Raw genomic sequence first — 14,662 nt, forward strand, 5'->3', positions numbered from 1 at the left:
TTTGGCCGGAAAAAACAGCATACTATACTATGACGTTTTTTATGACATTTTGAGGTCATACTAAAGTAAGACTTTTTTTGGCCGGAAAAAACAGCATACTATACTATGACGTTTTTTATGACATTTTGAGGTGGAAAAAAATTTTGACTTTTTTTGCTCGAAAAAAACGGCATACTATAATATGACGTTTTTTATGACATTTTGAGGTGGAAAAAAATTTTGACTTTTTTTGGCCGAAAAAAACGGCATACTATACTATGACGTCTTTTATGACATTTTGAGGTGGAAAAATTTTTTGACTTTTTTTGGCCGAAAAAAACGGCATACTATACTATGACGTTTTTTATGAGTTTTTGAGGTCATACTAAAGTAAGACTTTTTTTGGCCGGAAAAAACAGCATACTATACTATGACGTTTTTTATGACATTTTGAGGTGGAAAAAAATTTTGACTTTTTTTGGCCGAAAAAACAGCATACTATACTATGACGTTTTTTATGACATTTTGAGGTCATACTAAAGTAAGACTTTTTTTGGCCGGAAAAAACAGCATACTATACTATGACGTTTTTTATGACATTTTGAGGTGGAAAAAAATTTTGACTTTTTTTGCTCGAAAAAAACGGCATACTATAATATGACGTTTTTTATGACATTTTGAGGTGGAAAAAAATTTTGACTTTTTTTGGCCGAAAAAAACGGCATACTATACTATGACGTCTTTTATGACATTTTGAGGTGGAAAAATTTTTTGACTTTTTTTGGCCGAAAAAAACGGCATACTATACTATGACGTTTTTTATGAGTTTTTGAGGTCATACTAAAGTAAGACTTTTTTTGGCCGGAAAAAACAGCATACTATACTATGACGTTTTTTATGACATTTTGAGGTGGAAAAAAATTTTGACTTTTTTTGGCCGAAAAAAACGGCATACTATACTATGACGTTTTTTATGACATTTTGAGGTGGAAAAATTTTTTGACTTTTTTTGGCCGAAAAAAACGGCATACTATACTATGACGTTTTTTATGACATTTTGAGGTCATACTAAAGTATGACTTTTTTTGGCCGAAAAAAACGGCATACTATACTATGACATTTTTTATGACATTTTGAGGTGGAAAAAATTTTGACTTTTTTTGGCCGAAAAAAACGGCATACTATACTATGACGTTTTTTATGACATTTTGAGGTGGAAAAAATTTTTGACTTTTTTTGCTCGAAAAAAACGGCATACTATACTATGACGTTTTTTATGACATTTTGAGGTGGAAAAAATTTTTGACTTTTTTTGCCCGAAAAAAACGGCATACTATACTATGACGTTTTTTATGACATTTTGAGGTCATACTAAAGTATGACTTTTTTTGGCCGAAAAAAACGGCATACTATACTATGACGAAAAAAACGGCATACTATACTATGACGTTTTTTATGACATTTTGAGGTGGAAAAAAATTTTGACTTTTTTTGGCCGAAAAAAACGGCATACTATACTATGACGTTTTTTATGACATTTTGAGGTGGAAAAAAATTTTGACTTTTTTTGGCCGAAAAAAACGGCATACTATACTATGACGTTTTTTATGACATTTTGAGGTGGAAAAATTTTTTGACTTTTTTTGCTCGAAAAAAACGGCATACTATAGCCTACTATGACGTTTTTTCTGACATTCTGAGGTGGAAAAAAATTTTGACTTTTTTTGGCCGAAAAAAACGGCATACTATACTATGACGTTTTTTATGACATTTTGAGGTGGAAAAAAATTTTGACTTTTTTTGGCCGAAAAAAACGCCATACTATACTATGACGTTTTTTATGACATTTTGAGGTGGAAAAAAATTTTGACTTTTTTTGCCCGAAAAAAACGGCATACTATACTATGACGTTTTTTATGACATTTTGAGGTCATACTAAAGTACGACTTTTTTTGGCCGAAAAAAACGGCATACTATACTATGACGTTTTTTATGACATTTTGAGGTGGAAAAATTTTTTGACTTTTTTTGGCCGAAAAAAACGGCATACTATACTATGACGTTTTTTATGACATTTTGAGGTCATACTAAAGTATGACTTTTTTTGGCCGAAAAAAACGGCATACTATACTATGACATTTTTTATGACATTTTGAGGTGGAAAAAAATTTTAACTTTTTTTGGCCGAAAAAAACGGCATACTATACTATGACGTTTTTTATGACATTTTGAGGTGGAAAAAATTATTGACTTTTTTTGCTCGAAAAAAACGGCATACTATACTATGACGTTTTTTATGACATTTTGAGGTGGAAAAAAATTTTGACTTTTTTTGGCCGAAAAAAACGGCATACTATACTATGACGTTTTTTATGACATTTTGAGGTCATACTAAAGTATGACTTTTTTTGGCCGAAAAAAACGGCATACTATACTATGACGAAAAAAACGGCATACTATACTATGACGTTTTTTATGACATTTTGAGGTGGAAAAAAATTTTGACTTTTTTTGACATGTATGTTTGCTGTAGGAAACAGCGATATACTTGGCCTGATATTTTGTTATGAATTGTAAGCTATCCTAAAACAAGTCTAAATAGTCCATAGCTTAAAAGATGTTGATTACATCTTGTGTTCAGTCCCCAGATGGCAAATGTGATCTCATACCAAATGTCGATACATGAGCTAAATAATACGCAGCTCTGACGGGAATCAAACCCACACTACATTGTTGCAAGACAACTAAACCAATGATGGCTTCGATACCGAATGAAGCAGTAAAGTCATTCATACGTCATAAATCACGTGATTTTTCCAAACCAAAACACACACGTCTGACTCTGAGTCTGACTGTCATGGAGCTAGATAAATAGTACTTTTCTGTTTGACTGCACCAGATGATAAAGTGGTTTCAAACTGATTAATAATAATAATAATAATAATAATAATAATTACAATAATAGAAGACCATGTTTGTTATTTTGCTTGGCTGATTGTAACCCTACATAATCTTCACTTATATTTTGTGTTGTGAAACACTGAAATGGTGCTGGTTCATACGCTATCAACACTACTAACTCTCAAAACACCTAACAACCGCAACAAACCAACCTACTCTGCATAGAAAAATTCAAATGGCCGCCACTACAGAACTATCCTATCCCTGAACACACTTGATCCCGCCACGTGATTCACATCACAAACCGAACGTCACTCAAGTGCTTCAAACGTCAGTACCACCTCGGCACAGTGGTTCAATACAACTGCTTCATGAGCTACCGCGCATGTGTTGGAGCGTCGGGTGTCAGAGGACCATTCATCACTATTTGTGACAATCACATAATGACAGCAATAACTGTAAGTTTCTGAAGCTGCATTTGTGTTGCGACGTTTGCGTGGCCTCTCTTAGCCACCGTAACTTTGAGCATGAACACATGAATTTATTATATCAGCATACGCACCACAAATATGACCAGTGCATAGTTGACCTGTAGTTCTCCATATGCTGTAAGGAGAGAGTTGGTAAGATGTAGAAAGCAGAGAAACAACATGCTGTTGTGTGTGTGTGTGTGTGTGTACATGGGTAAACTTACATGGAGGTGTATAAAGAGGGTGGTTGATGTAATAGGCCAACCAGGCTGAGAAGCCCCAGTAATAAGCACAATTCTGAGAGAACAAACAAACAGAGGAATGAATGTCTGGAAAATAAAAAAATAAAAAATTAAACCAGAATATATTTATGTATATACATACACTGTATATACATAAATATATTCTTCTTTTCAAAGGTAGTCATGTCCTCACCTTGACTATTGTCCTGAGTGGCATGGTCCCATGAGCGAATCGATGAACAAAAATAGTCTCTATCAACCTCTTCAGGTAGTGGAAGGTATGACAGGCACAGGCTAATCTGAGAGACAGAGGCCAGGGAGGAGGTCACAAATACAAAAACATCTTAGTGAACAGCTCAGTTTAATGGTTGTATCACACGTTTTTACAACAGATTTCAAATTTGAGATAAAAACCCTGAAACTGTGATGACTCCTGTGGACTAAACTGGGTCAGTGCAGCAACCAAGCTTCTGGGATTCAGCAAAAAATGTATAAAAAAAATACTGCTACTGTATGTAATTCCTTATGTTATGAGGCAAATCAAGGCAGCATAAAAAAATCACAAACACAAAACAAATCACAAACTTCAATAAAAATAAATCATAGTTTTCTGGACAAGAAATCAGTCTCACGCCTGTGACATATTTATCTAGCTCGGGATGTTGCTGCTTTCTAGCAGCAGGTGTTAGGTGGTTCTCTAACAACGAATTGTAACTGTCGTAAGTTGTGTTGTAGCTGACATATTGTTTTTTCCACTCACGTGACAACAGGATGGGGACTGGAGGTGAAGGCATGTCTGTGTGAGTAAATGTACGGTACTCGAAAGAAAAAGAGGAGGTAGGTGAGAAGGGGCCCGATGTACTCAGCCAGAAACACCTGGAAAAGAAAGAGCAGAAAAATCATCACTGTAACAGTTTATATGAAAATCTTTCCTGTAAAAGGTGAAATGTAAACTAAATGACTGAAAAAAAATCCAGATCCTGAAACTAATTCAGATTCCTTCACTTCTCGTCCTCGCTCTGGTCATTACAGGGATTCACACAGATATTATGTCCGCTAATATTCACTGTGTGTGAGTGTGGTGCCGGACACTGATTTTGTCGTTATGCTTTCTTGAATGTATGACAGTTGTTGGTAGTGTTGTGCTCTTCTTACCATGGTCCAACCCAGTTGTGGACCAAGATCTCTGAAGTATATGGTGGCAGTGGTCCCGACAGGGAGGTTCTGTAAGATTTCATCATCTCTGAGTAATTTTCCCTCTGAAAAAAATAAACAAACAAAAAACTGTATATGAATAAAAAATGTTTTATGGACGTAAAATCAGCTTCATCTGACATGATTCCATAAATTAATTCCACATCACCTCTGTGACAGTCAAACTGTTTTGGCTCGTCAGTGTGTTAATTTGTCGGTAAAGTGCAAACCACTGTGGTTTAAACTGATGTTTCAGAATCTTTTTAATGAACACCTGATGAGTTTTTCAGCACATATCCTCTGTACCTGGAAGCTCATGAGAGCACAGACACAGATAATATGCTCTGCTAACTGGATGACATTTTTAGAATATCCTTGGGGGGAACTGGCCCAGATAGCTTTCAACCAAACCTCCACTCTGTGAACGTCAGTAATAAGATAGACCTCATTGTCCATTCAAAACAAAAGCCCTGCAACATCACATCTCACGGCAGGGCTCATGTTTCTCATGTGCTCCACGTGTTGCATTTGCCTTTGCTGTTTTAATTTAGGCTGAAACGAAGGGAAATGGATGCACATTAAATATTCTCTCTTTGATGGTGAAAACAAAGGAAGAACAGGCGTTTTGCACAGTGATGGTGGCTCTGTACAGATGTGGGCTGCTCTTTATGGCGTTCATTCACCTCCAGACTGAAGGTCATCACGAATATGATTGAACATTCTGGGTCACATTGTGTAATGCAAGTAATTTAATTTCAAAAAGCATTGCATTAAATTTATCCATTGATAACGTCTAGATTCTTCAATAAAGGACATTTTAAATGCACCTCCATTATTTTACTGTAATTTCAGTGGCTTTGGTAGAGATGCGTAACTCTGCCCTCTGTCACTGGGATGAGTCAAAGCTTAAAGACAAAACATAAATTGTCCTTAGAAAGCTCCAGCTGAGCACCTCCCTCCTTTTTTCTAACACTGAATAAATTATATGGAAATATAAAATAATGCTGTGAGAAATCTCACGGTATCTGTGATTAAACAGTGAATAGTTACCACCCATGGTACTTTGGAGCTGTGTCAGCTTGTGCAGCTTAATGTTCTTTATGAAAATCTCATACATACACATACAGTAAATAATTATAACAGGGTTACTTACTGGGACCAAGCTTCAGGGCCTGTCTTGCTGGATACCAGTGAGGATCTGCGTAGATGAGATGAGAGACACACACACACACACACACACACACACACACACACACACACACACACACACACACACACACACACACACACACACACACACACACAGGGTTGGACAGAGCTGGCACTGCACACACAGGTTTTGGCCTCAGGCCCAATAATAATTGATCACAATGGAATAACGTTGAGCTCGGTTGCTCTGATGGATGCTGACGGCCTCAGGCTTGGCAAACATTTGGTGACATCTCTGACCAGACACACACACTGATGACGGAAACACTGCAGACTGCAGAGGAGTAAACAAGAAATAGGTTTTAACAGCACGTTTCTCTGGGGAAAGGACGTGACACCATGTACTGTAAGAGGATTCACTAAACGGCAAAAGGATGATGATGAACCGCAGGAACTCAAGCTTTAGTACAGGGGCCTTCAACGTTTCTCAGACCAAGGACGGATGGAGAGATGGAGCAGGGACCTCCTACTCTATATCGTGTATAAAATTGTGTTTTATATTAAACTGAGCCTAGTGCCATGTATAAACATCCCTTGTTATTGTACATTCAATATTAAGCTTTTCAAATAATACACAGGTTCATATATTAATGTTTTTTAACCTGCAAGGTACAGTGGGTAGGGTGGCCGTGCCACTGCCATTTATAAACATACCATGTAAACTGATACCAATGCCAATATCAACACTCTTTCAGTTGCATCATAATCATCCATACAAACTATTCAAACTGACGTTTTTGTTTTAAACATAAATGTGGAAACCAAAATGACTGATGGCCTGTTAGTGTCACTACCATGTATAATCATACCTGTTATCTTGCATACAACACTGAGCTATTAAAATAATGGACAGATTCATGTTTTTTTAAACATACATGTAGGGGGAAAGCAAATTCTCAAACCATCTGTGGATGGCACACATAGGCCTACACCCACATTAGTGAGATGTCTGATCCTGATGAGTAGCACACAACTTATCCATCCTTGGATGGAGGTTGTCAGGCAGAGGGTCATATCAGCCTCAGGCTGCAGTCCTGACCTGTATTTGTTTTTCAGGTAGGTGAGTGAGGAAAATCCACTTTCACAAAGATATGTTGTCAAATGACACACATTGGTAATTCAATGCCACCTGTCTCCTTGAAGGTAAATCCAAACTTCAGATAATTTTCTGTGTATTTTCGGGTCTTCTCTCATTTGCGCTTATCCTTATCAGCTGCTACATCAGCAGCAGGTGCCGCCTCAACATTGTCCTTTTCACCGTGGGTTTTTGAGGTGGAGGGTATCCCTCTTGTGGAGGTTTTTGGTCGAGTTACAAAACGATCCATTTTCCTTGATAACAGTGTCCATACACTTGCAATACTAATATACTGGCGTCAGTAGTTGGCTGTGTTAGCCAGGGATATCTTCCAAAAATGATTGCACAAGGATTTGTGGGAGAAGTTAGTCGTTTGTTTTTTGTGCAAAGGTGTCTTTTTTTCAAATAATATTGCAGCATTCGTCCTTGGGTCTGGGACCTTAGTCAGCTGGGGGACTGAACAGGCTCTTGGCCAATTGAATTGTGCCAAATGATTGGCACAACAGTGAAAGGGGCAGGTCCTCCTCTTTGGGCGCAGGATGTTGGAGGGACAGGTGAAGTGCAGTGACTGAAGCTTGAGAGAGCTCCTGTGTGTTGCTGTGAATTTCTGACCGAAGGATGACATCTTCTGCCTGTCACGACAGAACAGAAGACTGAACCTAAAAGCACGACTCCAGGAAACAGGATCAAAGAAAAGTTTTATTAACAAAGTATGAAATAATAATCACCCAATCGGGGAAAAAACGCAAGGAAACAAAAATACAAAGAACCAAGAATCACTCGTAACCCGAAAAAACACAAAATCACTCTTGAAGAGGAAAACTAACAAACTAAACCAAAAGCTCAAAAACAGGCAAAGCAGCAAAGGCGCAGTAAAAGAACAAAGGAACAAAGTGCAAAATAATACAAGACCTGACTAGATAAGCTAAGACGTGAGAAATAACACGGGTTCACTTGATGAGAGACGACGAACACAGACAGTATAAAGACACAGGGTAATGGGAAACAGGCGGAAACAATCAGTGCGGGGAAAACAATCAGACAGGCGGGAAACATAAAGGAAGGGCACCCAACCTGAAACAAGAGGAGATCAGATTTCAAAATAAAAGAGGAAACCACAAGACAACATAGACAAAAGACAAAAACAAAACATAATTTACGGACTATGACACTGCCTCCATTTATCCATTTGTTAATATCTTGGATTCATGTTGATGTGTATTTGAAGACATTTCAATTTGTGGGAAAAAATATAAAAAATATATTAAAAATTGTCTAATCAACCAAAAATTTCACGATCCCCTGCAGTACCGCCGCAGACCCCCTAGGGGTCACGGACCCCCTGTTGAAGACCTCTGCTTTAGTAGATTAGTAAATGTGCAAGACAAAATAATTTTAATAAAACAGTATTTTATCAATTCAAATGCAAATCTTGGTTTAATAAGCTAAATGTTCAAATGCTGTAGTTTTTAAATGGACCAAAGTTTTATACGAGACATTTTATATTTTTAATAAAACATAAAGGCCTGCAAATAAATCAAATAAAAACCACAGCAGCCAGGCTCACACAGCAGCACTCACACCAAACACTCACATGATTTGTGGAAAAGGCTCTTGATGTCTCCGACTGTTGAGCAGGGCTCCACCTGAAAGGAGCAGAAACATAAAGTTAACTCCGATGTGTTATCAGTGAAGGGATTCTTGTGTTATTTCAAACTCCTGAGGAAATCTCTCTGATTTCATAGATACCAAACGTGTGTAAAAAGACTGTGCAGCCAAAAAACACAGAGCATTTGAATGTAAACATACTGGAGTTTTAATAAAGGTTTGGAACGAGCTGATTCAGAACAGACATGGTCAGATTGTGGAGAAAGATCTTAGTAGAAGATCCAACCTAAAGGTGAAACTGCATTTTATTGGTCTAATTTTTTTCACAGTGTTTATTTCAGCCGTGAATCGTGGCAACGTGTCAACATACCTTATCTAAAAAACAAAGCTGCTCTCTTGTCTTGGCGTCCAGGACCTCCACCTGAGGAAAACACATTTGTAAAGAATAAGACCCATGGTACAAATTTCAAACACACACATTTTCATCCAGGCCTGATCTTCACTCCCTGAAAACTCAGGATGAGATTAAAGTGCTGATGGTCTGTTGATTTGGCCTCGACCTGCCACTTCAGAAACAAAAGCACAGGCATGAAACGCTAGACCTGCTTTCACATCCCTCTCTGAAACAAACAGTGGAGACCAAGCTCATCCATTATCTGAAGAACTGTCCGTCATAAGATGTAAGTTTGGTAAGAAGTCAGCCTCGGCTGTGTCTTTATCACAGAACATCTCTGATTCATAACTCTTGGAATGAAGTTTTCATAAAAGCCAGCTGGGAATTTAACAACCAAGCCTCTAAATGTTGACATGAGAAAACATTCATACACATGCAGCACACACACATACAAATATTAACACAAACATCATAATAAAGATCAGAACAGGCAACATTTGTTTTACGTGTGAGTGAAGTCCAGTTTCCACTTCTTTACCTGCAGAGTTGAAGCTACATATCACCTGGTTTACACCAGTAAAATGTAATGGAGTAAAATCAAAAGTATGCATTATTATTTTTACTTAAGTACAGATACGTAAAAAAATACTTAAGTACAGTAACGAAGTACAGATTTAGTTACATTCCACCACTGTTTACATTACATCCACTTGTTCCTGGCTCTTTATAGTCTAACCACTGGGATTATGGGAAATGTGGTCTTCCTTGTAAAAACACTAAATGAACTCACAACCCCACCTGATGAGGACGTGTGTGATTGTTCAGTTTTCTTGAACCAGCTGTAGAAATAAGTTGAGAATCTGCACATTTGGCTGAACACAGCCGACAGTCTCCTTCCTGCTCTGCTGTGTCCAGCTTTTCTGATGAAGTACAATAATCTCACTCTGTATGACGAGGCTGGTTGAGTCTGGTAGAAAAGGAGTCATGCTGTCCTGCTGCTCTCTTCTCTTCACATCTTTTTCATCTTAATTAGACCATGTCAGTAGTGATGTACGGCATATGCGAGGGGGGATGGTGGGTGGCGGCGCACAATTTGCCCTGAAAGCACTCCATACTGTGCTGCTCAGCAGAGCTGTCCCGGCTAAATTGGCTCCCTTACTGGACAGTGTAATAACCTACTAATGGAAACCTAAAGATTTGCTGAGTGCACAGCTGAGAGAGAGAGAGGGGGGGGGGAGAAAGAGGGAGAGAGAGAGAAAGAGGGAGAGAGATCCACACACACACATCTGCTGTTTGATTGCAAAAAAAATACGTCTGATTAATTCATTTTTTGTGTCCTGACTTATTTTACTATTGTCTAGTAATCAATTACCCCCCCCCCCCCCCCCACCACACACACACACACACACACACACACACACCTCACCCCTAAGTACAGTGAGACTTTCACTCAAAACACCCCACAATACACTTCACTACAAATCTACACAGAAAACATGAGTGTTTCACCTTCTCACTGAGTCAGTGTGTCAGTGTGTGTTCATCCTGGGACACAGGTGTGTTTCCATCTGCCAACTCTCCCAACAACAGTGTCATTTGGACTGTTTGCTGTGAAGTGCTGTGAAGTGCTGTAAAGTGTTGCAAAGTGCTGCAAAGTGCTGCAAAGTGCTGTAAAGTGCTGTAAAGTGCTGCAAAGTGTTGTGAAGTGCTGTGCTCTTGTAAATCTGATTATCAGATGCCCCTGTGGACTCAGGCGAGCAGGTCACACAGAACATGTACAGTACATGTACAGTACATGCTGTGAGGACTCTGTATGTGATGTGATGTGTGTGTAAAGTGTTTTAAACAACATTCATTTTGTTATTTTCACTATAACTTGCTTCAGTAATCCAACTGAAGAAGTCTCTTTGCCGTTTCGGCTCCTGTTAATGTGAAAGCTGATGAATGTAATGAGTGATCTCGAACCTCAGGATCTTTACTCCAAACTCTGAGCGTAATTCTTCTGAAGCCAATGAGCTGCATGTGTCTGCTCGGCGTTCATCATTGTCCCTTTTGCTTTCACACTCAGTCAAACTGGACAGAATTTGTCTTTCAGTCGAGGGAAGTAATCAGCTAAGCACTCAGCTGTGTCTCTGCACGCTGCCAATTAACAGTCGGCTCTAAATTTTCCACAAGCATCTGTCCCAGTAAACCCAGTACAGACTGTACTGTCTACGACATTACTGCTCACAAAAGATTACAAGTATGTAGCGTTGTGTACCATTAAAAGCTAAAACCATCATGTGGTCAAATCAAGTGCGGACAAAAGTGCAAAGATGGCTGCCAAGTACTCAAAGTCAAAATGTCAGAATATTCTTTTAAATGTGTACATTTAAAATAAACTGAATCTGACAAAAAAGAAAGAAAAGTCTGAGCTCTTCTTTTGGTTTCCACATGTGAGCAGATTTCCTGATGATCCATCTGAATATCGGCCCATTTGGCTCACAGCCTTTATGTCACAGCTACTCAGTGAATGGCTTTCATCCCAGAGCCTGTTGTAAATTAGCTCGGGTTCATAGGCCTGCTGCACTTACAGAGAATTACTTGTCTACTTCTTCATTAGTGCTCATCAGACCCTGTGAGACAAGACCGAAGGCTGGAGGAAAATCATGAGAGGGGCTCCAGCTCAGTGTTGTTTACTCTGACACATAAATGTGGACTTTAAAAACTTTAAACCTTTCCCGAGTTATTGGAATTTAGCCATAATTTTGTCTGACTCAGCATGAGGCTGCTGAGCAGACGGATCTCTCTAAAATCAGACTGACATCAAACTTTTCATTCTGACGCCTTGAAGAATCCGTCCATGTGTCCTCAGTCTGATGACTGTCAACGTGTGGCAGTTTGTTAGCGCGACAGATTTTTGTAAAATATTCATCCTATTTTTTTTTATTACTTTGACAATGAACGATGCTCCAGTTAGACGCCTGAGTTTTAGCTGAATGTTCTGTATTTGCAAAAAGAAAAAAAGTCTTTGAAGAATTAAATATTAAAGAAGAAGAAGAAAATATTATTAATGCAACTTTATTAGTGATTTCCCTAAATCTGCTTGACCTTTACTAGATATTATTTGAAAGTCTCTTTGAAAAAAGCGATCTCATACATTAAATCCTCCATCAGAACGTGGTAAGAAAAGTCTCAGTTATCTGTAGGTCTGTGGCCTAAATACAGTGGACTTACCTCAAAGAAGGTGGTCCGGCTCATGGCTGTGGATGGATATTATCTCCTCTGTGCAGAGGCTGAAAAATTACCTTAAAAATCAGCACAAGCAAACACAACACACACACTCATTCCTCACACACACGCAGAAGCAGCTCCTCTCCTTTTCGAGGACAATCCCTGGACTGACCCCTCATTCGTCCCAGCTTCCTTTTCTTCCTCACTCTCTCTCTCCACACACACTCTTACTCTCTCGCTCTCTCTCTGTCTTCATCTGAGACAGTGCTGGGACACAGAATCACCAGAGACACTTCAGACGCCCTGCACGTGCTCTCCTCTCCCTCCTGCTTCTCCGTCCTTTCCCCTGCACGTCTTTTTTGTTGTTAGCTGAACCTGGTGGAGTCCAACTTGAGACCCACAGGAGAGTATAAGGAAAAAATGCAGAGACAGCAAATGTATTTCAAACTGAAACCTCTGAAAACGGCTAAAAACACGGATACATATGAAACATGGAAGAAAATGCCACTGTATGACACGTGTTCCATCAGATGCCAGAGAGAGAGTTATGACTGGAGTCGCCTTTATCTTCAGCTGCAGTGCTTGGTTGTGTCAGCAGAAGATGAACCCACCAGAGGGGGCGGGGGGGCGGAACCAAAATATCTGTGGGGTCAAACTGTGCTCCACATGTACCGAGGTTAAAGATGCAGTTTATTTGAAGTTCAGTGTAAAGTGACGTGTCAGTGTTAGTTTCTCAGAGTGGAACCTGTGAACCGTGGAACGGTGTTCAGAGCTTATTTGTTTGTTTAATGTGTTTTTTAAGAACCAGGTCTCCAGCACAGCTGTAACCCTCTGAGAGCTCTGAGTTTATGGTTTGTCGTTGTAAATCCTGCACCTCGGGGTGGATCACCTCATATTCTTTCCAGTGATATCCTCTGTGTTGGTTTTAAAGAAAAGGTACGAACTATAGTGTAGAACTGGACTTATGATGGTTACATAAGTGAAGGCTGTTCAATATAAACACAAAATATGGAGACTAGAGCACGTCTCCACTCACCTCCACCTGCCTCTCAGAGCATTTGAATATAGAAAGGTATCAGCTGTGTTTGTTAAATCTGGAGCTCAGAATGGTAAAGAGAGGTTTCCAACATGGTTCAGGATGTTACAGTGAAACTACGGTTGAGTTTTAAACCTCGTCTGAAGCTGTTCGGACAGAAAATTCATGGTCTAAAGGTTTTTATATTAGATGCATTTAAACTTATAATGGGATTAATCTGACTGTCTCAGAGACAGAGGACAGTTTCCCTTCCATGTACAGCTTTGCTTAAATATGTCTCCAAGTTGCATTTTGTCTTTTCTTCTCCTGCTTGGTGAGGTTTTCTTTAGCCTCCACCTGTCCCCTTCAAAAATGGATTCACACAATGAAAATCAAGTTGGACATGAATTCACGTAGCTGTTGAGCCCGAGGGGATTCAGTTTGTGAAGAAAGGATCTGGCCCAGCTCTGAAGGCCTCAGGCAAATGTAAACCAGGTAGAATTTAGTGGAGGATGAGACAGACAGCAAGCAGACGCCCATGCTAGAGAATGTAAACACTTGAGCATTTGTAAAGTCTGTTATTTACAAAGTCAGGATACAGACATGAATATGAGGAGTTGACACCAGAGGGTGGTGAGGTGTTATATTCTCTAAAAGACCGTGTGAAACATTTACATGAGAGAAATTAATGTGAAACATGCACAAATTTCATCACTTAAAAATACCACACAAACAGAGTGTGTGTTACATACTGCAAATACCAACAACAACAGCTGTAACATGCAGCAAAAACATGGAACAGCTACTTCCATGAATAACCCACGAAATAAGGGATCAACTGACAATCAGCGTTTATATTCAGTCAAAGTTGTGAGTATTTTATCCATGATAGAAATAAAACTGGAAACTCCTTCCACCCTCAGATTTCCCCACAGGCGTCCTCCGTACGGGACGAGACTGTCCTCTGCTGGTCAGACGGGTGCTGGTTACTGTGCTGTGCTGTATTTACACCACACAGACAAACTCCAGCCACAGAACTGACGACCACGCAACAACAGGATGATTGAATCTTTGGTTTCAGCATAATTTCACTTCACATTAAAGGTTATGTGATAGTTTGGTCATCGTCTGTATTTTTAGATTTTTATAGTTCAGAGGAAAGAATCATTTTGCTTGTATTTATAAACACGAGAACATTTTGGGGAAAAGTCTGTGGAATCCAACCATGATGCAGATTTGAAGCAGGTGCCTTCAATGATCAAAAGTTCGAGTCTACTTCTCCGGCAGGGCCCAACGCCTGCTGGTCCAGAGGGTCATTATTGACTTTTCCATCAGTCTGCATCCCCCTCTAACCTCTGCGGA

General features: G+C 39.2%; 1 protein-coding gene across 1 annotated transcript in view; it reads right to left on the reverse strand.

Annotated features, from left to right (window-relative positions):
* The window catches only part of LOC121200531 (very-long-chain enoyl-CoA reductase), a 98,060-nt gene extending 85,748 nt beyond the window's left edge, over nucleotides 1–12,312 (reverse strand). The window contains exons 1-9 of the mRNA XM_041065896.1: nucleotides 12,289–12,312; nucleotides 9,049–9,099; nucleotides 8,665–8,716; nucleotides 5,940–5,984; nucleotides 4,748–4,851; nucleotides 4,353–4,468; nucleotides 3,786–3,891; nucleotides 3,575–3,647; nucleotides 3,443–3,486 (exon numbers count right to left, since the gene is read on the reverse strand). Of these exons, the coding sequence (XP_040921830.1) occupies nucleotides 3,443–3,486; nucleotides 3,575–3,647; nucleotides 3,786–3,891; nucleotides 4,353–4,468; nucleotides 4,748–4,851; nucleotides 5,940–5,984; nucleotides 8,665–8,716; nucleotides 9,049–9,099; nucleotides 12,289–12,312 (615 nt within the window). The remainder of the gene's footprint in view (nucleotides 1–3,442; nucleotides 3,487–3,574; nucleotides 3,648–3,785; nucleotides 3,892–4,352; nucleotides 4,469–4,747; nucleotides 4,852–5,939; nucleotides 5,985–8,664; nucleotides 8,717–9,048; nucleotides 9,100–12,288) is intronic.
* Nucleotides 12,313–14,662: the final 2,350 nt, after the last annotated feature.

The sequence above is a fragment of the Toxotes jaculatrix genome, chromosome 20 (genome assembly GCF_017976425.1).
Source record: "Toxotes jaculatrix isolate fToxJac2 chromosome 20, fToxJac2.pri, whole genome shotgun sequence".
Classification (NCBI taxonomy): Eukaryota; Metazoa; Chordata; class Actinopteri; family Toxotidae; genus Toxotes; species Toxotes jaculatrix.